Source organism: Lissotriton helveticus, chromosome 8 (genome assembly GCF_964261635.1).
Source record: "Lissotriton helveticus chromosome 8, aLisHel1.1, whole genome shotgun sequence".
NCBI lineage: Eukaryota > Metazoa > Chordata > Amphibia > Caudata > Salamandridae > Lissotriton > Lissotriton helveticus.
This window is the reverse complement of record NC_136069.1, coordinates 1,729,827,780-1,729,854,711: the sequence shown is the minus strand read 5'-3', so window position 1 is coordinate 1,729,854,711 and position 26,932 is coordinate 1,729,827,780. Positions and strand designations below refer to the sequence as shown.

The window sequence follows — 26,932 nt, the reverse complement described above, 5'->3', positions numbered from 1 at the left end:
TACCTCCCTCTCTAGGCTGTTTCATGAATATGACTGGTACTCTGGATACTCAGACTGCGCATACTGGTACATCTGCGATGTAACGTGCTGTGTTGCAGCGATAGGCTGCGGTACTGTAACTGTCTGTGGTGCATTCTGTGGCTGAGGAATCTGTGAAACTTGTTCTTGTCTAGGCGGACGTGGTCTTTCTTTAGTCTTACCAGTAGCTATGTTATGTTTCAGAACTGCACACTCGTTTATAAAATGACCTGGCTGTTTACAATAATTGCAGTTCCCTTTAACGGGAGCTGCAGGATGACTGGCTTGATTCGGACCCCTCTTCTGACTGTCTTGAGGAACAGTTTGTGCAACTAGCACTTTCATTTTCGTGTCTTTCATACGTTTTCTCTCGTGTTCTTGCTCTTCTCTGATTCTATTCTGGTGGTACTGGAGCATCTGGAGCATCTGGGACGGGGTATTTGCTTGCCAGGTGCTTTCGACTTTCAAAACTCGATTTTTAATTTGTGGGCTTGAATTCTCGACTAATTTGGTAACGAAAAGATGAGGGTATGACTCACTACTTGTCTTGAGACCACTGTTGATACTGAAACATTTTTCAAATCTAGAATAAAAATCACTAATATCTTCATCTTGTTTCTGTTTACAGGCTGAGATTGCATCCCAGTCTTCTTTCCTCGTTGTCAATAATCTGGGTAAAACTTGAATCAGTAATTCTGGTAATTCTTTACATTTATCTCCAAGACCGGTACCTGGTACTCGTGCCTTGTCTTCAGCTTCTAGAGCTGTCCAATCGATCTTTTTCTCTCCCACCTCCCATTCTTTTTCCTTTAACTTTTCATATACCCCTGCGGGTAACAGGACCTTTAACATTTTAATGATATCTGGGTAAGTGTATTCTCCCATACGGAGCATGTCTTTTAATTCTCTATGGAACCCTGCTGGATCTTTGTCATGACAGGGAATTAATTTCTTCATTTCAAGAAGTTCCATCTTTGATATCGGAGTGTATACAAACACTCGTTGCATTACGCCACCCGCCCCTTGGACTGGGTGGACTTCTCGTAACGGATTCTGTCTGTCTATGTAGAATGGCTTATTTTCTGGGGGTGAGACATGAACAAAATGCGGATTCAGGAACGTTCTATATTTGTGACGCTGTTCTAGAATGACACTAATTAAATCGGTACCTAGACCTCTCCATCTATACTGGAGTAACTCGTTCAGGATGTCATGCAACGGACCTGGATCAGAATGTTGACCCTCATACAGAGTAATGAGGTGCTGAATCATATACATACCCACCAGTCGTTGCTCGGCTGGGGGCAGTTTCAGAAACATTTGTGCCACTATTTCGTCTGGAAAAGTGGTAGAATCAGTAATCCATCGGACTGCTGATCGGGCTAGTTCTTGTTCATGCATAGTACTTAATTCACTGTAACCGACTCGTGATTTCAGAATGTGATCGGTAGCTTGAAATACTTGTTCTAGGGAACCTTGTTCTGGTGCTGGATGATGAAAAATAGACTTGTGTTCTAGGCGTAAATGGCGATCTGGAAATCTAGATTTTCCTACATACGCAATTCTGGCGGGATTCTCGTCCTCTTCTTCAGGATCAGAGATACTTTCTTTCTCGCTTACTTGTGCTGCTTTACGCTGTTCGTGTAACCTTATTATTTCTTTACGAATTTTCTTGTACATACTCTCCATGGCACCGACGGTCTTGTGCTTACCCTCGGCTATATTATCACTCCACCTTGTCAGGATTCTCATTTCGGCGGGATCTTTAGACGGGTAATCTTGTTCTCTTATTAGACAATTGATCAGGAACTTTAATATCATGAGCTGGATCTCGGCTTTCCTTTGAGACATAATCTCGCCAATACTTTCTGGATCATCCCCTGTACGGATGAAACGATATATTCTGTCTAGATCTTCTTTCATATTCGGTAAGGTGACTAGATACTCGGTCACTCTCCTTACACGTACGGAATATAAAACCATATTATACTCGCCTGGGACTGGATCATAGACACATTCGCCAAGGGCTTGTCTGATTTCTGTGACAGACTTATTACTTTTAGGAGTACGCTGTGATGCTTGGGCATGTAATTCGAGTGCTGATAAACGCTTGTGTGGCGGCGGGGTTTGAGGAAGACCTCCTCCCGCGGCCCCTAGACTGGAATCGTCGACTGACATTCTTCGTCCTGGCAGAGTCGGTAATTGTAACGTGGGCTGGACTTGTATGGCGGACTGGACCGGGGGAGCTGTTAAGGGCACCCCGGTGTCTGGAAGAGCAGGAAGTGCCTGATTTACAGGGACTGGCGGAGCGCGAACAGGATTTGCATATTCTGGGACTGTGTCGTCCAAATAGGACGAAATAAAAATATCAGCTGCGGTCTGTTTGTGACGTAGCTTGGTCGGAACTAATGGTGGCGGGAAATTACTGGATGCCTCTGGGGTCGCTTTTGGCAAACCTTCGGCAAGGAGAGGATACATACCCTTAATGAGGGCATGCCTCTGTCTGTCTGACTGTTCGGCTTTGACTTGTTCACCTATCTCGATTAATTCTCTTTCTTGGGCTCGTTCCTGGGATTCTCTACTTAACTCTGACTTTCTGACTTCCTTTTCCGTTCTTCTGTGCGCTTCTTTACGCCATAACTCGATGGCATCTTTCTGTGACTGTCTGGCTTTCTTTTTCCATAATGCTTCTTCTACTCGCATGATACATTCGGCATCCCATGTACCCGATACGGGCCATCTATACTTTTCTTCTAACTGTTTGGTATACTCTACCCATAAATCTAGATACATTATGGCGCTTATGCCATGTTTCTGATACATAAAATGACCTGGACTGTCCCTAGGCGGGACAGGAACTGCTTCCTCTAACAGACCCTTTCTAGTTTTTAACTGACGTAATCTTGAAAAGAGCGGCATGGCTGGACTGTAATCTGGACACAATACAATACACAATGAAACACGGAATCACATCACACTCATACCACAACATTAAAATACATAAAGAACATTATAAAATAAACAGTTTGAACAGAATATTACCTGGAATACTGAGAACAGAAACAGAACAGATTTTCTCGAGAACGGAACAGACTAGAGTTACTGGATGCACTGCTGTAACAGTACGGAACATACCGGTCCCAAAAAGGGACGCATCAAGACCCGTATCCACCTAGGTGAACACTTCGTTTGTGAGTCTGGGCACCACCAACCCACGGACCAGGAGTCAATTTAGATTGGTCCTGTCTAGATACTACCCCAGCAATGGTACTCACCGGGCAGCACGGAACGGAAAGCCTCGGACGGGACTGGACTGCTACGACGACGAACTTCGGACTTCGGACTTCAGTTACGGGTGGGCCTCCGGATACCTCGGACCTTGGACTCTCGGCTTGGGCTCTGGTCGGGACTCGCCGCGTTCCTCCACCGTCTCGTTCGGATGCTGGACCGCCTCCTCCGTCTCCTCCGTGGGCCTGAGGGATACTTGAAGCAGAAATATCTGCACGTGGCCGGTATGGTTCCGTCACGGCTGCAGAGGGTCAGGGGGTCGGCGTGGCTTCACCGACGCGTGGGGAAAGGGCAAGTCCCTGTTCGGGCGCCATTATGTGGTATATAAATAAATAATACCGGATCTATTTTTGGATGAATGAATGAATAACAGATAGCTCAATAAAATAAGAGTCAAGATTCGAGGTAGTGGGAGTTTCTGCAGGTTTATTACAGCATAAGGACAGGATCAGGACAACCTGCATAGAATGACCCAGCAGCTGCTGGGGCTTGGTCTGGGATGAGCGCGCTAACTTTTAATAACAATGCATTGACTTATATACATAGCGCAAACACATAGCATTACATTGCAGTAGGCGTAGCAGTGGGTGGAGCAGAAGGCGTGACGCGTAGCAGTCGCGAAAGATAACAGTAAAAAGAGGTGTAACTGGGAGTATACTTAGACATGTGATGCAAACGTAACAGAATATGTCATGAATGGGCGGAAACATTGGAGGGGGCTACCTAAGGAGCCGGGACCTCTAACCTAATGGTGCGCGAAAACTGGCAATGACGTGTTACTAGGAGAAGCTGGGGGCTACGAACTCTGTGCTAGGAGCAGAGACTAGAGTCTGGAGGGTCGGAGCGACATGTGCCTGAACCCTATCTGGTATCTGATGTTTAGGGAACATGTTGATATAAACTAGAAGTCATGAGGGGAGAGCTAACTTGACTCTAAGACTGGACCATGCATTATTCTACATGTAGTGCGTGATGAAGAATATTAAATGACCATTAATACAGTATTTCTCTAACGTGGAGACGAGAAGGCTAGACAATGACGGAAACTATTGATGCAGTTCAGTAGCTTAGGAATGCAGGAGAGGAGGACTGAACTGATAGCTGGAACTATAACATACTCTTGGCAGACTCAGAGGCAGAGCCAAGCTGCACCGGGCACTGCGAGGCAGGAAGTAAGTGAAGGGTCGAGGATACAGGTGGGGGCTGTATCGCTCCTCAGCGAGGCTTTCAGGAGACAGGAGCTGAATCTGTGGTCCGGGCCCTGTTGAGGCCTGGAAACGGGGACTTTATAATGGAATAACGTGCACACTGGGAAACGTGGCAACATAACTTTACATAGGCCTGATATTCGTAGTATTCACGAGGACTGGAAACTGACATACTAGAGGTGGACACAACTGTAATTGCGTCATTAATCGGACATGGGGAATAACATATGCATATTGGTCATGCACACATAACATATGATGGATGAGGCGTAGGGACACAGAACATGGCAAAATTTACTTTTCCACAGATTGGTCAGCTCCGAACAAAAGGGGTTTATTAGCGGGTGGTTCATCCAGGAACAGACACAGCTCCTCATTGGCTCAATTTCTGACGGAGGTAATGTGCTGGAATATAACACACTAAACGGGGCAGATCAGCACTGTGTTTAAAAACCTAGGCATTACAATAGTCTGTGAGCTCGTAAGGTCGAAGAATCTCCCTTTGACTATCTTCGGCAAGGTAAATTAAGTTAAAATTACTGTCCTCACTAAGCTGACATATATCTTTAATGCTGTTCCCCTGAGGTTCCCTCAACATGATATCTCGAAAATACAGGGAAAGATCGGGAGTTTTATATGGGGGGACAAAGGAGTGAGGCTCTCCTGGAGGAAATTGAGGCAGAGGTTGCTCAAAGGTGGGATGGCTCTTCCGGATATTAGTTGGTATCTGGTAGCATTTCAATTTAAAGCCATCCGGATGCTTTTAACAAAACCAATACTTTCAGCTTGGGGGTTCCTGCTCAGTGAATTGACAAGCAGTGTTGAAGGGGGCAGAACAGAAGGGTTCCTCTATAAATTTGGAGCACCAACATTTTTTAAGAAGGTGCGCCTGAAGGTCCTGAAAAATGCACTAGAAATCTGGTGCAAAGTTAGGACTAGGTGCGAGATAGGTTACTACTCGGACCACGCCCCTATTTGGGATTCCCCGGGGACTCCTCTTTGCCTTAAAGATAGGTTGGCTGCTCCTATTAAGGAGGCTGGAGTTTCCATTTGGTCTGATCTGGGGGATACTGATGGGTGTATCCGTGGGAAATATTGGAAGCTAAGATAGGCCCTGGACTCTCCAAATTTTAAGTTTTTACAACTGAGGTCATGGTTTGAGGCAGAGAGCGGTGGTATAAGGGGAGACTGGGAAACTGAGCTCCTCGTTATGTCAGACAATCAGCCAAAGAGAGAGGTATCAGTTTGGTACAAGAAATTGGTTGAAGCAGACGACAAAGTTATTCCATCTCAGGCTTTGGTGTGGAGACAATATCCCTTTGAATCTGTTATAGAGAAGTTATTAGAGCCCTCCTTAAATCTTCTCTATAAATATATAAAATCTGCCAGCCTAAAGAAAAAACATTTCTTTGTTACCAATCGTATCTACTATAGCCCAGCAAAAATAGCAACATTTTCCCCTACCCCTGAGCCGAAATGTCATAGATGCATGGCCCCGAAGGCAAATGACATCCATGTTTTTTTGAATGTGCAATGCTTGTAACATTTTGGAAAGGGATTGGGAGATACCTGCGCAAGATTTTTGGTATAAATATCATGGTCAATGGGACTCTAGTCTTTTTTGCCAATGACTGTTCTTCAACAAAGAACCTGGAAGCGAAAGACAGAGGACTTTTATTGTGTCTCATTCTACTAGCGCGCAGGGAAATCTGCCGTAATGGAAAGACCCTAACCCCCCAAGAAGGGAAGAATGGTTGAACTCCGCATTTGCAATGACTCGTCTCGATGTCGCCAGTGCTGGTGACATCTCTAATAGCCTCTGGCAACCTCTTATCATCATGGGTAGAGATTTGAGACTGTGTAGAGAATGAAGTTTGAAGGCTCCCGGTCCTATGATTACACCTTTAAAACTCCAGTGTAAGGAGTTGGTCGGGAGACCTAAGCATGTGCAGTCGGCCGGAAGGAGCCCAGGTCCAAAAAACGGCTGTAACATTCTGCAATTTGCTTAAAGGTGAGATGAGGACAAAAAAAAAAAAAGAAAAGATGAGCAGACACTTGTGGGCTGGAAAAAAACAAGGACAGAGCATAGAGGGATGAATACTGAGAAGTAGATTTTAGTCTGGGGTAAATGGAGTAGGAGAGCGTGGTGAGGGGAAGAAGAGAAAAGTACCCCTGCGAGTGGAGGAAAGGAGGAGTAAGAAGTACAGAGGGGAATGAAGAAAAGGAGGAGCGAGCGGCCCTGAGGTCAGTGATGAAACATGAACGGTAACAGAGGAGGAGCAGGGGAAAGAATGGGTGCACAAAACGAGGAGCAGAAATACTGAGATGATTGGAGAAGAGGAGGAGCAGAGACCAAAGAGGTGAGCAGGACAGCAGGAGACATTGCTTCACCCCTATATACCACCAGCATCTCAAATGCTAAACCTAAAAAACATACAGAGAGAAACCATGTCCAAATCAGGCAGCGAACATGTGCGCTTGTCCTAGAGTTGGAGCACATCTGAGAAGATGGAGAGATAAACAAGACTCTAAAATACCCAGAGTTCAAGACTGCAGCCATAAACAAGACACTAAAATACCCAGGGCCTCATTTATGAAAAGTGACGCATCGCTGCGTGAAAACAGCGATGCGTCACTTTTCACTGTGTCCTAAAAGTGGTGCAGTGAAATCACATAGATTTCACTGCGTCACTTCTACGACCCTTTCTTGCGTCAATACGCCCCCCCTTGCATACATTATACCTGGCGCAGGTATAATGTGGCGCAGGGGTTTACAAAGTGACGCATCTACCTGGATGCGTCTCTTTGTAAATATGGCGCAACAAGGCGCATTTTTTACACCACTGATTCGTCACAAAAAGTGACGCACCAGCGGCGTAAAAGTAACGCGCAGCCTCATAAATGAGGCCCCCAGAGTTCAAGACTGCAGCCATAAACAAGACACTAAAATACCCAGAGTTCAAGAGTGCAGCTGTTGGACTTGGCCCTTTTGGCAGGTTCACCCCTGAACTTTTAGCCTTTTAATATTACATAATTATAGTGATTTCTGGTCTTTGTGCACTTTAGCACTATGGCCCAGTGTAAAGTTTGCGCTTTCTGAGTGCGTGTGTGAGATTGGCCTGCCCTCCCATAGGAATGCATGGGGGATATGTGTGTTCATGGTAGTTCCTGATGTGTGGGGAGTGCAGGAGCGAGTTTGGTATGTGCGAACTCGTGAGATTAAATGCTGCGCGATGATGTGCCCAGATTTAATGTGTCTAGTGTGGAAGTGCCACTTTTAGAAGTTGGCATGTCTGTACAGTGAATGTGGATTGCATGTCTGGCTTGTGATTGGCTGGAGCTGGTTGGTGTCCTTGGCTCCAGGAGTCAGAATGGGTCTGCTCGGTGGTGAATGGGGAGATCTGCATGTTGATGGGAGGGAGGAGTGCACCTGGGACCTGAATAGAGCTGGGCCTGCCCTCCACAATCCTAGCTCCACCCCCTGTGGTGTGTCTGCTGTCCCTGGCCCATGCTGTGAATAAGAAGAGGGGCTGAGAAAAACAAAGTGCTCAAGAACCAGTTGCATCTGGTTCGCCCCTTGCCTGTACCTTTGGAAACAAAGGATTTCTGTGTATAAAAGAGGGGCTGTGACCCCATGAAAATGGTCTTGTTTCTGACTTGAATCTACCAGGGGCGTGCTGCTGCTGGGGCCCAGGGTAAGGCTTGCCTCCCTGGGCCCTGCCCAGCCCCTGGATGCCTTATGGACTTTCTTTTGAACCTATTGTCTTCTTTGTGGACTTTACAAAGGCTTGTTACAGCCTTCCTGTGCTTCATTTCCAGACTGGGCGTGCTCCTGATTCACTCCCCCCCAGCGAGGAAGAGCCTGGGGGCTGAGCGGCGCGGCGCAGCAGCTCTCGCCGAGGGAATCCCCTCGTAGGGATTCCCCCCTCCTTGTGGGCTTATTGCGGGTGCCACCACGCTATTTAACTATTTTTGTGCACGGGTGCCCACCCCGTTTATGGGAGCCTAAGCAGATGCCCACCCTGCTCCTAACTTTATTCCGTTTACCGAGGGAGCCTACCCCTCAATGGCAGCCCCGAAAGAGTTACTGGTCCGCGGCCCGCCTGACTGTGGGTGGGGGTGCTGGGCGGAAGTGACGTGTGAGGCCGGAAGTTTGTCAGGAAACTGGTGCTGTGTGGGGATAATGAGAGCCTACCCCGCCTTCCCGAGTGGCCACGAGCAGTCCTGGGTCCCAGGGGGGGGGCCCGGGAAAAGAACAAGCTCTGCACCTAAGAAGGATGCTGGTGCCTGCCCGTGCGGGGCTCCCAATGCTGAGGGAGAGCCCGCGGGCGCCAGCCAGCAGCGGTAAACAGCAGAGGGGGCGCGAGGCACATTGCCGGTTCCTGCACCCACCGCGAGCACAGTAGATGTCCTGCCACCTGCCCGGAGGAGCCCTGCAGAGGAGAGCAGCCCAGTAAGTGGAAACAGGCTAGGGACTCCAGGCGGGTGTTGGTGCCAGTGCGCTACACAGTGGCAGGGGTGTATTTAGGGCGGCCCCGGATGGCAGTGGGCCGCCCCAACGTTTTTACCGAGCCCAGGCTTGGCTCCAACGGTCGGGCATCTTTATTTCAAGAGCCAGATGGCTCCGGAAGCCCCCAGTGATTTCCCAAGGCCCAGTGGGCCCGTGCTGCCCATGAGGGGCATTTGTCACCCACCTTATTCCAAGAGGTACCTTATTCAGTTATTGAGTCCCGTGTGGCTCCAACGTTTGGCGCATTATTTCTTTTAGAGCCTAGATGGCTCCCATGCTGGGCACATTTGTTTTAAGAGCCTAGAGGGCTCCAATGTGTGCAATATTGATTACAGAGCCTAGAGGGCTCCAAACCTGTGGCACAGTTCGTTCGAAGGGCCAGTGAGAGCCCATGCCGCAATTTACTTTCCAGCTGCCCAGCAAGTAGTGGGCAGCTGCACCGTTTAGTGCCCCTAGCTTGGTCTTCCACAGCTGCACAGCACTTAGTGCCAGCTGCAGCGTTTAGGCCCCAGTTCACTGTTCTCAGCTGCCCAGCAAGTGTTGGGCAGCTGCAACTTTTAGGTTTTGCGCAATGGCGCAACCTTGACTTTTGCTGCCTAGGCAGCAGCCCTGACTCTCTGGACATAGGGCATTTGAGCCGCCTTATTTGAGATGGCCAGTTGGCCAGGGGGATGGTTACTTTCATAGGGCGCCAGGCCCTAAGGTGATTTTATGTGCTAATGTGATTCATGTACTAATGCTGTTGGGTGCTAGGAAATGTATTGTGTATAGCCTGTTTTGCGCACCCTGTTTTGATACCTCTAGATATGGTTTATGCATAGGAGGTTTTTTTTACCTGTGTAGGTTTGTATTAGGGAGATTATACTTCCCTGTGTGATTTACATCCCTAGTGTAAGGTTTTACTTAAGTGGCGAGGGTCTAATGTAGTTAGACTTGTGGGATACTGTGCATGATGGATTTCATGTGACAGACTGTTGCAAGTGCAGTGATTATCAGTGTTTACTGACTGTACGTTCTATGACCTATTTTTACTTGTGTGTTTTAGTTCACCTTTACCAAGTTCACTTTGTGATGATCCTGACAGTGGTCCTTGTGGCCCTGTCAGGTGTAGTGGGTTGGTGTGGCTCACTGGTTAGAGGCGGCAGACCCGTAAGCAGAGAACGGCCCGGGACCAGGGTTCAATTCCCGATGCGGCAGGGTCGTGGAACAGGGTCAAAACGGACTCGATAATTCTCGCCTTGGTGCCTACTCTAACCAGGGATCACACTCGGCAACTCTGGGCATTAAGCTTGCCTCATCTCTACAACGGCCCCCCACAGATGCCAGGGATGCCTGGTTTCACCCTGGAGATACCCAGAATACTCCATGGAGTCGCAGTGCGCTTTACAAGTACACCCACATTTACATTTACATTTACATAATCCTTTGTAAATATTGCCCATGCCAGATGGCACAATGTATATTGTGTGATTACTATCTGATGTGTTTTTCAATACAAAGGCTATTTTTGATATACCCTTGTGTGGAGTTCCTTTTGTGGGGGCCTGGGATGTTGTTGCTGCTGTGTGTGTGTTGCGCAAATGCTTTACACATCGCCTCCGGGATAAACTTTACTGCTCGTGTCACCTTGCCAAGGGGGTGAGCAGGGGTTATCTTTGGCGTGTAACTCCCTCGCCCTGACTAGAGTGGTGGTTTCTACCTGGCTTTGGCGCCAGCCTCAGCCAACCAGAAATCCCATTTCTAACAGCAGCCATTAACAAGACACTAAAATACCCAGAGTTCAAGAGTGCAGCCTGCCATGGCTCCCACGCATGCCATATTTAAATGTAAATATGTAATTTGCCATGTAAATTTTCCCACAAGGACATTTTATCATATATATGACATTGCTGGAGTCACATGTAGCTGTTGCTCTTACTGAGATTTTATGACCTTTCATTGGATGATTAATACTGGTTCCTTTTATCACGCTGTTGCAATGTTTACATTGGACAAACGGAGAGGAAGATCAAAACTAGATTGAATGAACACAAATCTAATATAAGGACAAAGGCCTTGAAGTCTACAGTAGCTCAACATTTCATAGAAGCAAACCACAATATCAGTCAGATGAAATTTTGCGTGTTAGAAAAGATCGAGAAAACTGAGGGAAGAGACAACCACAGCTTTCTACTAAAACGGGAGAACTATTTGATTTTTTTGCTAAACTCGCTGAAACCTTATGGATTAAATGACCGTACTGAATTTCTTTGTTATCTGTGACAACTCAACAATACACACAGTTTAGACATACTAGTACCACTATGCTTAGCGTTAGTTACTATTTCGCACCCACGCGCAACAGCAATTTATTCTCTAAGTTCGTTCCCTAACACTACGCATCTATGATATAACATCTCCCACATTAGCGTATATATGGCCTTTCCTATTTCATGGTTTTCCACTTTACACCTCATTTAGGTACACAAGTACCAACATACATAGCGATATCTAACCAATCAGCACGCATGCCATTCGGCAACTAACGCTCGCGCGATAACTTTACACACCCTTTGTACGTTCTCTAACAGAACGCGCCAACCGAACAGGAAAGCAGTTTACGAACACCGTCCATATGATACAACCGCGGCTAGGTAAGTGCGTAGGAAGCATATTTTAACATCATTCTATAACGCTTTTTCACACCTCAGCAAGGCGATAGTTACGTTCTCGTCATCATATGTTGACAAATGTTTGATAACGATGAACCGTTAGACCCAGGGTTTATGCTTCACAAATGCATTTACTTTTGTAGACATCACTGAATGTTTTATTAGTCGAATATTATCATGTTTTGTTTACTTCTTAATTGCTGATAATTTTTGTCAGTAATATCATGTGACCTCTGAGCTTACACAGTATTTTTGTTCACAGAATTTCCCCAGATGAAGGCTACCCAGCGAAATGCATTGGGATTTCTAAAATATGGTTTAAATCATAAGGATTATCATGGATGCTATGAACTCTAAAAATGAGAAAACCAAGTGAAAGATTACTCGTTTGATTTAACAAATAAAAGAAAATTGAGAATTATATAAAAGACTTCATACATTTTTCGAATATCATTGCACTTGAAAAAAGAAACCTTTTATTAGGACTTCAGATCCAGTGCCCAGGGGACATTCCCCAATGGTTTTGGGGATGCATCCATTTTGATTTCTATCATTACACTCACATCGGAGAGTGATACCCCGGAGCACGGTACAATCAAACAACCTCACCAGAATCTGTAGTGCGCCAACATCCCACCTATAGCTGTCATTCTTTGCCACTTTATGGATGGAAATCTGTAGTCCTGCCTCAATTTTTGCTAAATGTTCTGGTTTTTGGGTCGCATGATCTAGTCACCCTATTTCGACCGCAATTTGTACGATTCACAAACCTCAAGTTTTGTGGAACACAGACCCATTTTAGAGAAAACTAGCCCCTCCCCTTCCTGCTGTAAGAGCCAGTCCCTCCCTTTCCTGCTATAAGAGCTAGTCCCTCCCTTTCCTGCAGTAAGAGCCAGCCCCTCCCCTTTCCTGCTGTAAGAGTCGGCCCCTCCACTTCCTGCTGTAAGAGCCAGCCCCTGCCTTTAGTGCTGTAATGGCTAGCCCCGCCCCTTCCTGCTGTTAGAGCCAGTCCCTCCCCTTCCTGCTATAACAGCCTGCCCCCCCTTTCCTGCTGTAAGAGCCAGCCTCTTCCCCTCCTGCTGTAAGTGCAGCTCCTCCCCTTCCTGCTCTAAGAGCTAGCCCCTCCCCTTTCTACTATAAAAGCCAGCCCCTCCCTTTAGTGCTGTAATAGCTGGTCCCTCCCCTTTCTGCTGTAAGTGCCAGTCCCTCCCCTTCCTGCTGCAAGAGCCAGCCACTTCATGCTGTGAAAGCTAGCTCCACCCCTTCCTGCTGTAACTCCCTGTTAGCACTTTGGCCAATATCTGCTCTTCCTCAGCCCCCCTACTTTATTCATTTGTAGGTGCAGTTTCCTGAGCACAGAGCGCTTTATAATATCTGAGGAGTGGACGAGGCTTCTGATGAACCTTTCAGTCTCAAGCTGGTGACCATTCTTAACAATACCTACCACAAGGTGGCGCTATAAGTGGGGTTCACATACTGGCCAACATTATACGACCAACGAGAAGGGATTTCAGGGTGCAACACGATATAAAGCTTAATGATGTCACCACGTAAATATTAAAGAAACACTGAGGCGATCATCATGAGTGGACGTGGAGGTGGCACAGAGCTTCGTAACCGGGGGCGTCAGTAACTCAAAGGGTGGGGAAACATGGGCCACTGCAAGTTGGACCCTGAAGGTACCTTTAAAAATGGGGAATTACGTCTAGGCCCGGCTTCCTGGTAATTACTCATCTTCCTCCAGATTTTAACGAGTTGCTGGCATTGCTCCACCCTTCACAGGCATGTAAAAATTGTTGGGAAGAAAAGCTGAAATCTGTACATGGTAGAGGGCTTCATCTGAAGTGGTGGCCTACTGCCTGAATGGGTAGGGTTGGCCAACATGGAAATGAGCACGTCTCAGGTCCTTCTAATGCACTCCACTTACCTTGCCACCACAAGTCACGATAGACAGAGGCACGCTATTCACCTTGCTACCACAAGTCGTGATAGACAGGTGAACGCCACTCACCTCACCACCACCAATCGCAATAGACAGAGGGACGCAACTCACTTCGCCACCACCAGTCGCAATAGACAGATACACCCCACTCACCTCACCACCACCAGTCGCGATAGACAGATACACACCACTCAGCTTGCCACCACAAGCCGAGATAGACAGAGGCACACCACTCACCTTGCCACCGCCAGTTGCGATAGACAGGTACACACCACTCACCTCGCCACCACAAGTCGCGATAGACAGGTGAACGCCACTCACCTCGCCACCACCAGTCGTGATAGACAGAGGCACGCCACTCACTTTGCCACCACCATTCGCAATAGACAGATACACATCACTCACCTCACCACCACAAGCCGAGATAGACAGAGGCACACCACTCACCTCGCCACCACAAGTCGTGATAGACAGAGGCACGCCACCCAACTCGCCACCACCAGTCAAGAGGGACAGAGGCATGCCACTCACCTCACCACCACCAGTCATGATAGACAGAGGCACGCCACTCACCTCGCCACCACAGGTCGTGATGGACAGAGGCACACCACTCACCTCCCCACCACAGGTCGTGATGGACAGAGGCACACCACTCACCTCACCACCACCAGTCAAGAGGGACAGAGGCATGCCACTCACCTCACCACCACCAGTCGTGATAGAAAAAGGCATGCCACTCACCTCGCCACCACCAGTCGCAATAGACAGAGGCAAGCCACTCACCTCGCCACCACCAGTCGCGATAGACAGAGGCACACCACTCACCTCGCCACCACCAGTCGCAATAGACAGAGGCACACCACCCACCTCGCCACCACAAGTAGCGCTAGACAGAGGCACACCACTCACCTCGCCACCACCAGTTGCGATAGACAGAGGCACACCACTCACCTCGCTACCACCAGTCGCGATAGACAAAGGCGCACCACACACCTCGACACCAAAAGTAGCGATAGACACAGGCATGCCACTCACCTCGCCACCACCAGTCGCGATAGACAGAGGCACGCCACTCACCTCACCACCACCAGTCGCTGATAGACAGAGGCAAGCCACTCACCTCGCCACCACCAGTCGCGATAAACAGAGGCACACCACTCACCTCGCCACCACAAGTAGCGCTAGACAGAGGCACGCCACTCACCTCGCCACCACCAGTCGCGATAGACAAAGGCACACCACTCACCTCGCCACCAAAAGTAGCGATAGACACAGGCATGCCACTCACCTCGCCACCACCAGTCGCGATAGACAGAGGCATGCCACTTACCTCACCACCACCAGTCGCGATAGACAGAGGAAAGCCACTCACCTCGCCACCACCAGTCGCGATAGACAGAGGCACACCACTCATCTCGCCACCACAAGTAGCGCTAGACAGAGGCACGCCACTCACCTCGCCACCACCAGTCGCGATAGACAGAGGCACGCCACTCACCTCGCCACCACCAGTCACGATAGACAGAGGCACACCACTCACCTCGCCACCACCAGTCAAGAGAGACAGAGGTACACAACTCACCTCGCCACCACAGGTCGTGATAGACAGAGGCACACGACTCATCTTGGCACCACAGGTCGTGATGGACAGAGGCACACCACTCACCTCACCACCACCAGTCAAGAGGGACAGAGGCACGCCACTCACCTCACCACCACCAGTCACGATAGACAGAGGCATGCCACTCACCTCGCCACCACAGGTCGCGATGGACAGAGACATGCCACTCACCTTGCCACCATAGGTCGTGATGGACAGAGGCACGCCACTCACCTCACCACCACCAGTCGCGATAGACAGAGGCACACCACTCACCTCGCCACCACAAGTAGCGATAGACACAGGCACACCACTCACCTTGCCACCACCAGTCAAGAGGGACAGAGGCACGCCACTCAGCTCGCCACCACAAGTAGCGATAGACACAGGCACGCCACTCACCTCGCCACCACCAGTCAAGAGGGACAGAGGCACACCACTCACCTCGCCACCACAGGTCGTGATGGACAGAGGCACGCCACTCACCTTGCCACCACAGGTCGTGATGGACAGAGGCATGCCACTCACCTCGCCACCACCAGTCAAGAGGGATAGAGGCACACCACTCACCTCGCCACCACAAGTCAAGAGGGACAGAGGCATGGCACTCACCTCACCACCACCAGTCGCGATAGACAGAGGCACGCCACTCACCTCTCCACCACCAGTCAGGATAGACAGAGGCACGCCACTCACCTCGCCACCACCAGTCAAGAGGGACAGAGGCACGCCACTCACCTCGCCACTACCAGTCAAGAGGGACAGAGGCACGACACTCACCTCACCACCACCTCGCCACTCACCTCACCACCACAAGTCGCGATAGACATAGGCACCTACCGGGCACAAGTTTTGGGAAGTGCAGGATCCACTGGCGTAGGGTGGAGTCGCCCATGAGGTAGATCAGCTTCCCCTTCACGCACGGGTCCAGCTCCTCCGCCCGCTCATAAGAAGACATCTTGCAGAAGAGCGGCCGCCACACGTTCTGCAAGAAGAAGCCGCTGGGGAATGGAGAGCTCATCCCGGTCCTACATTTGTCTTGAGAAAGCTTTAACGTTCCTGTTAAAAATCACAACAAAAATGAGAAAATGAAACAATCATGCATTGAAGATACTGAAAATGTGAGAAACCAGCCCTCCCTCTGTAGGGTGATGGCAGAATATTGTCCAACATAATTATTGTTCCCTAAATATGATCAGTAGAACTATTACCCATTGGCAGTAAGAACTGAACATCTATTTGTGTGGATGTGCTCAGGCACACAATATTTGGGTGAGGTGATACGCATGAGTAATTTATTTTTACATTCACTCCACTCCTCAGTACCACTGTGCAGGGGCCACTTAAACCTAAATCACCCAGAAACAGCCATCAGATTCCATTATCTGCTGTTTCTACAGAAAGGTGCCGGCCACCCTCAAGGCCCCCATCAGCCAGACGGTAGGTGGGGCTGTAGAGACCCCCTCTGTCGATGGACCGCTCAGGGGTCACTCTCCCTATCTCAAGACTCTGTTCCCTGTATTCTTAGGTAATGCATATCTCACAGGATGGAGAAGGACTGGCAAGGCTCACCTGATGCCATGAACCTGTCACAGTCTTCAGCCTTCTGCTGCTCTTCTCAATGTGTTTCCATGGTCACATATGGGAGCTGTACATCCTCCCACAGGATAGAGGAAGCATGGCAGAGGTCACAGTGTGTTCCTGTGGTCACGTATGGGAGGTGTACAGCATCTCCCCGGATGGAGCAAGCATGGCCCAAGTGTAGGATGCTGTCTCTCTATATAGTGGACAAAAACAAAGTACACCACACCTAACACACATACAGCACCACAGCAGCTTTCTTCCAACCACCTCCTATCCATTAGACAATTTAGAACCTTACTGTATTACCCACATGCTGCACCACCACCTCTAACTCATACACCTTCCGCTCTAAACAGACACAAACCAAATAATCAACATGCCACTCTTCAGAGCATCGCATCTCCATGTCTACTGTACAACAAGGTTACACTACAAAAACAAACCAGTGAACCAACTTACTCTCAAACACCGTCTCCACCACCTACACACGCAGACCCATCCAAATGCCTTCTTAGCCTGCTGGACGAGGAACACAATACAGAACAGCTACACGATTGCTATCCTCATACATCTAATACCAACACTAAGGACACACCTACTACAAGCCCACAAAACACTGCTCACTCTTCTACAAGACAAAGTCACACTACCCCCAAAGCACATCTCTAAACTGTCTACTAAAATGCTCAATCACTCGCTAAAAACAAACATCCCATCTGCGAGCTTCTCGCTGATGCAAAAACAGAGTTCACAGACAAACTGGCAAATCATTACACGGACAAAGCAGACACATTGGCGTCGTACTTAAAACAGAGACAAAGCATCAGCACTAACCCTTTTACGAAGCTAGAATCCAAGAATACTCTAACCCAGCCTCTCTGTTCCTTCCAACACATCTCACACAATGAATTTATGGACAAAGCAAGCAGGCCTGCCAGCAGCCCTTCTGACCCGTGTCCACCACAAACCTTCATGACAATTCTTCTAACAACCTCTGCTGCCACTGCAGTAAGAAGAATCATCAACAATTCCTTAGGTACTGAAATATTTCCAGAAGGGCTCAAAAAGTCATACAAACACCCATTAAGGAAGAAAACAAACTTGGACCCACTGAACCCTGACAACTACAGACCCATTACAAATGGACTTTTCCTGGGCAACTGATATAAGGAGCAGTGTTCACCTAGATGTCACAAGTCATTGAAGAGAATGACATACTCTCAGACTTCCAAACAGGATTCCATCCAGGAAGAGGCACTGAATCTGCCCTACTTGCCATCTGGTATGACCTGAAGAATACAGTTGACCGCAACGGGGTTGCTGCGCTACTCCTATTGGACCTCTCAGCTGCCTTTGACACGGTTGACCATGACACTCTGAAACAAAGACTCTATGAAGCCGGCATAGAGGAAACTGCTCTAGACTGGACCGTGTTCTACCTTCACAACAGAACTAATGTCATCCACACTCCACCTTTCTCGTCCAAACTATACTCCACAAAACCATGGGTCCCTCAAGGTTCTATCATCTCGCCCATGCTTTTCAACATTTACATGAAGTCTTTACCAGCACTGATCAATCAATTTCACCTCACGTGCTACAACTATGCAGATGACACACAAATACTCCTTCAACTGGAATGCCTCAAAGACATTGGAAAATCCCCAATTTCCAGTTGGCCCAGAGCCGTGGATCAGTGGATGACTTGGAGCCATCTCAAATTGAATGCTTCAAAAACAGAAATACTCACGTGTGGGGACTGGAAAAATTATGACCCGCTCGCCTTAAAGTTTGATGATCTGGGTTCACCGCCTTAAGTATTGAAGGAAGTATTGGGAGAGAAGTTGGCCTAACGGCTAGGGCAATCGACTTTGAATCTGGGGAACTGGGTTTGAATCTCGGAAATGACGCTGAACATCCTGTGATTCTGGGCAAATCACTTAATCTCCCAGTGCCTAACACAAATGAATGCGTCCTCATGTAATGCAACTGGTGCTATGTAAAGGGCTCTGATACCTGATTTGGGTCGAGATTGCCCTATATAAAACGCTGTTAAATAAAATAAAATAAAAAAGTAAGAAACCTCAGAATGACCATGGACTCCAAGCTGTTGATGAATGCCCAAGTGGACAAACTAGCAAGATCAAGCTTTGTTATTATAAAAACTCTGCAAAAACTCTTCCCCCATCTTGGATTTTCACTCAAGGTCCAGGCTACCATCTCCCTTGTTCTGTACATACTCGATTATGCCAATAGCCTCTAGCACGGATCACCGTTAATGACTATGAAAACACTACAATGGATTCAGAACTCGGCTGCCATACTACTCTTACATATAAAGTCACAAGCCCACATCTCCAGTGCATTGAAAGCCCTGCATTGGTTACCGGTTGCCAGACGATCCATGTTCAAGCTGCTTTGTATCACCCACAAAGCAAAACATGGACAGGACTGTTTTTCATCGGGAATAAAATCACCAAACACATTCCACAAAGGAACCTCTGCTCTAAAGGGGCATCTCGCCTCAAAATCCCAAGATACAAGAAAAAAACCATGGGTGGCACGTTCCTCTCTGTTCAAGCAGCCAAACTATGAAACTTGTTACCCCCTACATAAGATCCACCCACAACCACCTTGTTTTCTGAAAACTACTCAAGAATTGGCCGTTCCCCTACACAAGCTCCATACGCAAACAAATATTCAGCATATCACTCTGTATATAAGCATTTGTTTGTACTATAGATATGCACCTATATATGTGTACTGCTTTGTATAAACACGTATAACACATAGGTTTTTAAAAATAAAGATATTCGTTAGTTCTGCTTAACAAATGTACATTAATGATAGTTACATTTTTCTAGGTTTTTAACATGTATATATGTGACTGCATAAATAAGTAAATATTTTAACATAAATATTTAGCTACAATTGCTTCACTATTGAGTTATAAAATATAAAAAAACACATCAATTAAAGTACAATAACATTTGAAAGCTAGAGTTTATTAACTGCATCTTTAACCTACATATACTACCTTCCTTATGCATATATATACATTCCATGGGCCCGATTCACAGAACTAACTTAAGACAAAATCCTAAACTTTCGGTATTCACAGAAGTTAGGACTCCTAACTTCTGTGAATATCAAAATGAGTAAGTGCCCTCTGTGAATACCAAAATGGTAGTAAGTTTAGGATTTTGTCTTAAGTTAGTTCTGTGAATCGGGCCCCATGTACTTATGTATCTATATATTTATTACTTTCTCCTAATTCAGCATATCTAATGCACTACCCTATTTCTCACCCTGTACCGCTCTCAATATATCTTCAACCTCAACTCACAGACTCATCTCAAACTTCTTTCTACTACTCTTTTAATGCACTACCCTATGTCTCACCCTATACCTCTATCAATATATCCATTACATCCACTCTCTCATTCATCCAAAACCCCATACCACTACTATGATCCCCAAAATAATCCTTTCTAAACTCTTCCCTCCTCTACCCTCCTTTACTATTCAAACCTCCTTTACTATTCAGATCCCCCAAACAAGCCTTTCCAAACTCTTCCCTCTGACTCTCCCCCTCCAACTCCCCTTTATTCATTCCAGGCTCCCTCCTACTGTTATTATCCCAAATTCGAGCATTGGATGAGTTGCTTGATCTCAGGAGGGCCATTAAAACCCATCTGTTCCCTTCAGTTCTTTAGCATTCTGTTCTCCTGCTATCTGATTCCCTGATGTCCATTGTGTTGTGTTTTGTGCTTGTCCAAAGCGCCGGGACGCCCCTTTGCTGGGGCAGCTGTGCACTATAACAGTGCTGATAACATAACATAACATAACATGAACTAAAAACAAATAGTCTAGAAACTTCCCTCTTCTATCCCTCCTTTCCTCTTCTATCCCTCCTTCCCTCTTCTATCCCTCCTTCCCTCTTCTATCCCTCCTTCCCTCTTGTATCCCTCCTTCCCTCGTCTATCCCTCCTTCCCTCTTCTATCCCTCCTTCCCTCTTCTATCCCTCCTTTCCTCTTCTATCCCTCCTTTCCTCTTCTATCCCTCCTTCCCTCTTCTATCCCTCCTTCCCTCGTCTATCCCTCCTTCCCTCTTCTATCCCTCCTTTCCTCTTCTATCCCTCCTTCCCTCTTCTATCCCTCTCCTATCCCTCCTTTCTCCTTCTATCCCTCCTTCCCTCTTCTATCCCTCCTTCCCTCGTCTATCCCTCCTTCCCTCTTCTATCCCTCCTTTCCTCTTCTATCCCTCCTTCCCTCTTCTATCCCTCCTTCCCTCGTCTATCCCTCCTTTCCTCTTCTATCCCTCCTTCCCTCTTCTATCCCTCCTTCCCTCGTCTATCCCTCCTTCCCTCTTCTATCCCTCCTTTCCTCTTCTATCCCTCCTTCCCTCATCTATCCCTCCTTCCCTCATCTATCCCTCCTTTCCTCTTCTATCCCTCCTTCCCTCTTCTATCCCTCCTTCCCTCGTCTATCCCTCCTTCCCTCTTCTATCCCTCCTTTCCTCTTCTATCCCTCCTTCCCTCTTCTATCCCTCCTTCCCTCTTCTATCCCTCCTTCCCTCGTCTATCCCTCCTTTCCTCTTCTATCCCTCCTTCCCTCTTCTATCCCTCCTTCCCTCGTCTATCCCTCCTTCCCTCTTCTATCCCTCCTTCCCTCGTCTATCCCTCCTTTCCTCTTCTATCCCTCCTTCCCTCTTCTATCCCTCCTTCCCTCGTCTATCCCTCCTTCCCTCTTCTATCCCTCCTTCCCTCGTCTATCCCTCCTTCCCTCGTCTATCCCTCCTTTCCTCTTCTATCCCTCCTTCCCTCTTCTATCCCTCCTTCCCTCGTCTATCCCTCCTTCCCTCTTCTATCCCTCCTTTCCTCTTCTATCCCTCCTTCCCTCATCTATCCCTCCTTTCCTCTTCTATCCCTCCTTCCCTCTTCTATCCCTCCTTCCCTCGTCTATCCCTCCTTTCCTCATCTATCCCTCCTTTCCTCTTCTATCCCTCCTTCCCTCGTCTACCCCGCCTTCCCTCTTCTATCCCTCCTTCCCTCTTCTATCTCGCCTTCCCTCTTCTATCCCTCCTTCCCTCTTCTATCCCTCCTTCCTTCGTCTACCCCTCCTTCCCTCTTCTATCCCTCCTTCCCTCTTCTATCCCTCCTTTCCTCGTCTATCCCTCCTTCCCTCTTCTATCCCTCCTTCCCTCATCTATCCCTCCTTCCCTCTTCTACCCCTCCTTTCCTCTTCTATCCCTCCTTCACTTGTCTATCCCTCCTTCCCTCTTCTATCCCTCCTTCCCTCTTCTATCCCTCCTTCCCTCGTCTACCCCTCCTTCCCTCTTCTATCCCTCCTTCCCTCTTCTATCCCTCCACTATTCCTTTTCAATCCAGAAAACAGAATAACATGTCCACCACTAAAATTAATTTAATATTTTCCTATACTAACTGCCCTTTACCTCCCTTTTACTCATCCCAAATCCCCGCCTACGGCCATAAACTCCACCCAAAAAATCTAGACCCTTCCCTCTTCTATCCCTTCACTATTCTTTTTCAATCCAAATAAGTTATAACAGACTAATATGTCCACCGCTCAAACTAATTGCATATTTCCCTAAACTAATTCCCACTAATCCTTTTGGGTTCTGGAGTAACTTGCTACTCACTGAAAAGCTCTTCACCACCTCATCAGGGGTAGCAAGCGCTATATAAATGCAAACCTTTTCCCTCTTCTATCCCTCCAATACCCTTCCCATACCAAATAACAGACTAACATATCCACCACTCAAATTACTTCACATTTCACTATACTAATTCCCCATTAATCCTTTAAGGGTTCCAGCGTAGCGTGCTAATTGCCAAAAAAGCGCTTAAACACCTCATCAGGGGTAGCAAGCGCTATATAAATGCAAACCTTGTTTCTCTTCTATCCTTCCGCTATCCTTCTCAATCTAAATAACTGACTAACATATCCAGCATTCAAATTACTTTCAGATTTCACTATACTAATTTACCAATAATCCTTTATGTGTTCCGGAGTAGTGTGCTACTCGACAAAAAATCACTGTGATGCCTCATCAGGGGTAGTAAGCACTACATCAATGCAATTACAATACACTACATGAACATACACATGCATTAATGTAAACAAGACAAGAGCCTGGACACACATGGACACACACACAATGTAAACAAGACAAGTAAGAGCCTGGACACACACAGACACACACAATAATGTAAACAGGACAAGTAAGAGCCTGGACACACACGGACAAACACACAATGTAAACAAGACAAGTAAGAGCCTGGACACACACGGACAAACACACAATGTAAACAAGACAAGTAAGAGCCTGGACACACACGGACAAACACACAATGTAAACAAGACAAGTAAGAGCCTGGACACACACAGACACACACAATAATGTAAACAGGACAAGTAAGAGCCTGGACACACACGGACAAACACACAATGTAAACAAGACAAGTAAGAGCCTGGACACACACGGACAAACACACAATGTAAACAAGACAAGTAAGAGCCTGGACACACACGGACAAACACACAATGTAAACAAGACAAGTAAGAGCCTGGACACACACGGACAAACACACAATGTAAACAAGACAAGTAAGAGCCTGGACACACATGGACACGCACACAATGTAAACAAGACAAGTACGAGCCTGGATAGACATGGACACACACAATAATGCAAGCAAGGTAAGGCTGGTACTTACGGTTGCAACTTGAAACCGTGATGGCGTCAAACAGGGGTTTGATCTCAACACCATTATTGGAACTTCAGGTTTGTGTGAAACAAAGACAAACAAGAGCAGAGAATTACAAGAATGCACTGAACCCACGGACCAGAATTAGCAGGAGCCCACCCCACACCCTTATATCACCCCCAGCACCCTTTTCATGCCAGTCCAGCCCCAAACTAAAGGTACATGTGAGGTGTAAATAGTGTGGTTAATGCCTGCTGCTAAAACTTTACTCTGTGTCATGTGTGTACATGTATGTATGTGTTGAATACAGATATATGATTAAAAACAGATCTACTCCCTTCAACCGTTGCCTCACTCCTCTACTCTCAAACCCATCCCAAATGTTTCTGGCTACCATGAACCCCCAAATATTCCTCTCTGATGCTCACTTTTAGCCAATTCAGCCAACTAACGGGCACACAAGTCCACTACTCACGCTACCAACATGCAACTCCCCTTTTCTAATCTATTTCCAATCATTCGATCTCTACTCGAAACACTATTAAACACACAAGAAATCAAGGGCACAAACTTACCACAACTGATGCACGAGGGGAAAAAGAAATCTCAAATACTGAACTGACTATTGGACACTAATCTTGGATTCCGGACTACCGTACTACTCGCCACAAGTGCCTCATCGTCTTGTCTGGGGCATTAACTCCTTAATCGTGGCACGAATTTCGCCGCGGAAGTTCTAAAGAGTGGGAGGGGCTGCGTCTGCCAACGGTCGTGCGCATTACTGGGCAGGTAGTGCTCGCGTTGGTTGTTGGCAGACGCGAGCACGGAAAGGGTTAAGTACTAAAACTCAGTGGCCTATGTATGAGGAAGTGGCAGAGTGAGACGTTAGCCTTCTTGGCTTAACTTCAGAAACGCAAGGCTGCACCATATTTACAAGAATGCGCTGCAGCCCTGTCTCCCCCACACTGGCGCTACTCTTAGCAGCCCAGCGCTAACGCATGCACCCGTGCACCGTAGTGCAATGCGTTGCATGGGTGCCTGTGTTGAGGGGAAGATTGTTTATGTGCGAGAAGGTCTCCCTTCCTTCACATTAAGAATCTTTGAATGGCGTTTTGTAACTTCTATGTGTGCTCTTTAATGCTTCAAACAGAAGTTACAAAACTGCATTAAAAAAATGATTGTTGATGTGCAGGAAGGGACACCTCCCCCCCCCCCCAATGCGGTCTAAGAGAGCCGAATCCATGGGGGGGGGCTGTCTCAACAGGGAGAAGCTGCACCATGTTTAAATGTTTAAAAAAGGCGTGTGGGGTGAATTAAGAAGTTAGCAAATAAAAGAACATAAAAGTGTGTTTATGTAAACAAACCCCCTGACGTAGGGACCCGTGACCCAGGCCAGAGATCACAGCGCGTGCAGTCAGGACCCTGTCAATGGAAGGGTCCCGGGGTTCACGGATGTCCGAGGGGTCGTGCCCGCCACATCATCGCTTAAGAGCAGCCTCGAGTTTATCATCAAATGCAGCAGGTACATTGGTGGCAGCGCAGGAAAAAGAAATAACAAGCATTTGCAATGCAATAGGTCTCGCATTTACATGAGTTTGAGCTAGTGACATTGCAAATTACAATGCCTTTTTACTTTAAAAAAACATAAATAAGAGCCTTTGTCATTTACAATGCAAACGTGCGTAAATGTGAGACCTATTGCATTGCAAATGCTTGTTTCTAGTTGGTCTTAGGACCCACAGCATCTTTGCTACCCCTCTGATTTTGATGGCTTGCTGACTGACATACTTATATATTAAGTTGTTGCTTGTCTAAGGTGCACGAACCTTAGCCGCGGTGCGTGGAGCACCTTTATTGCCGCACACACAGGACAACATTCAGAGGGAGCATTGATTGGACGGCAGGGAGTGGATTGGGATTATGTGGAGTGGAATGTCCTGGAGTGTTGTGTGGAGTGGCATTGCATGGAGTGGCTTTGTGTGGCGTTGAGTGGCATTGAGTGGTGTGGAGTGGCATTGTGGAGCATGGGATGATGTGGAATTGTGTAGAGTGGAATTGTGTTGCATGGAGTGGAGTGAAATCCTGTGGCAAGATTGTAATTGGTGAAGTGGCGTGAAATGGAATTGTGTGGGGTGGAATCGAGTGGAATTCTGTGGCATGGAGTGGATTTGAATGGAGTGGAATCAAGTGAAATGGCATGCAGTGTCATTGTGTGGCATGGAGTGGAATTGCATGGTGTAGAGATGAATTGTGTAACGTAAAATATGTACTGTGGAGTGGAGTTGTGTGGAACTGTGTGGACTGGAGTGGACTTGTGAGGCGTGGAGTGGAATCGTGTGGCATGAAGTGTTAATCTGTGGCGTGGAGCAGCCTTGTGTGGTTAGAAAGTTGTCGCTGAATTGCCCTATTGAGCTTCAAATACTTGTGCTATTTAAATGCAATTATAATCCAAATGTTAGTATCTCAGTTACAATCTGTGTACCCATCTGATGCCTTTGATCTGAGGCAGGAGCTTGATAGGAAATAAAACGTTTCTGTGAGAAGTGGTTTGTTTAGAAATACATGGGTTTCAGACAGGGAGGGGCGAGTGGGCAAGGAAGCAACACACATAACCCCTGCTGGGGATAAGGCAGAAGGAGCCATGTGGAAAGCTATACATTTTGAAAGCTTTTCCAAACATTAGCAGTAGATGAGCACAATACCCAATCACGACACAGAATGATGGTGAGTAACAGTTACCTGGCTGTAAAAAGAGGACAACAGACCAGACATTCCAGAGTTGTAAATGGGGGGCGCCATGGCCGCTCCATCGGATGTTGGGGTGAGGAGGGAGAAGCGACAAGGAGAAGAGGCGGGCGTAAGGGGGAAGGTGCACCCCGGACTAGCGGGGTCAGAGGGGAAGAAAAAAGAGTACTTCAGTCACAGCACCAGGACCAGACAGACACCAATTAAGATAAATCAATATGTGCTTGGCGCGGCAGTGCTTAATTTGTGCCGGTGCTTTCCGGTGTTCAGCACCGGCACTTAATCACCAGCACCGAGGCTTATGACTGTCTGCCACGTGGTAGTGGTGTCTGCCAATTTAGGTACGAGCACAACAACAACTGTTTAATATTTCAATTTCAATTTCCAATTATTAGTATTTACCTCCAAAGCCATTCTTACAGTATGTGGCTTAAAATGCGTAATTTTAGTAATTTCACAGCAATTTCATATTTGACAGGTAGCAACATCATGGGATGTATGACATTACAATGCATGCTTTTACATCGCATGCCTTTACAACGCGGTATTTACAACAAATACCTTTACAACGCATAGTGCTTTTAGGCGCTGGATAGTGAATTGTTTAATTTACTATTCCAACTCCAGTCCCCGTGGATAGTAGGGAAGGTGTTGG

General features: G+C 47.3%; 1 protein-coding gene across 1 annotated transcript in view; it reads right to left on the bottom strand.

The window, feature by feature from the left end:
• The window catches only part of LOC144773672 (NXPE family member 1-like), a 129,989-nt gene that overhangs the window by 17,200 nt on the left and 85,857 nt on the right, over positions 1-26,932 (bottom strand). Inside the window, exons 5-6 of the mRNA XM_078658826.1 lie at positions 23,542-23,603; positions 16,058-16,276 (exon numbers count right to left, since the gene is read on the bottom strand). Of these exons, the coding sequence (XP_078514952.1) occupies positions 16,058-16,276; positions 23,542-23,603 (281 nt within the window). The remainder of the gene's footprint in view (positions 1-16,057; positions 16,277-23,541; positions 23,604-26,932) is intronic.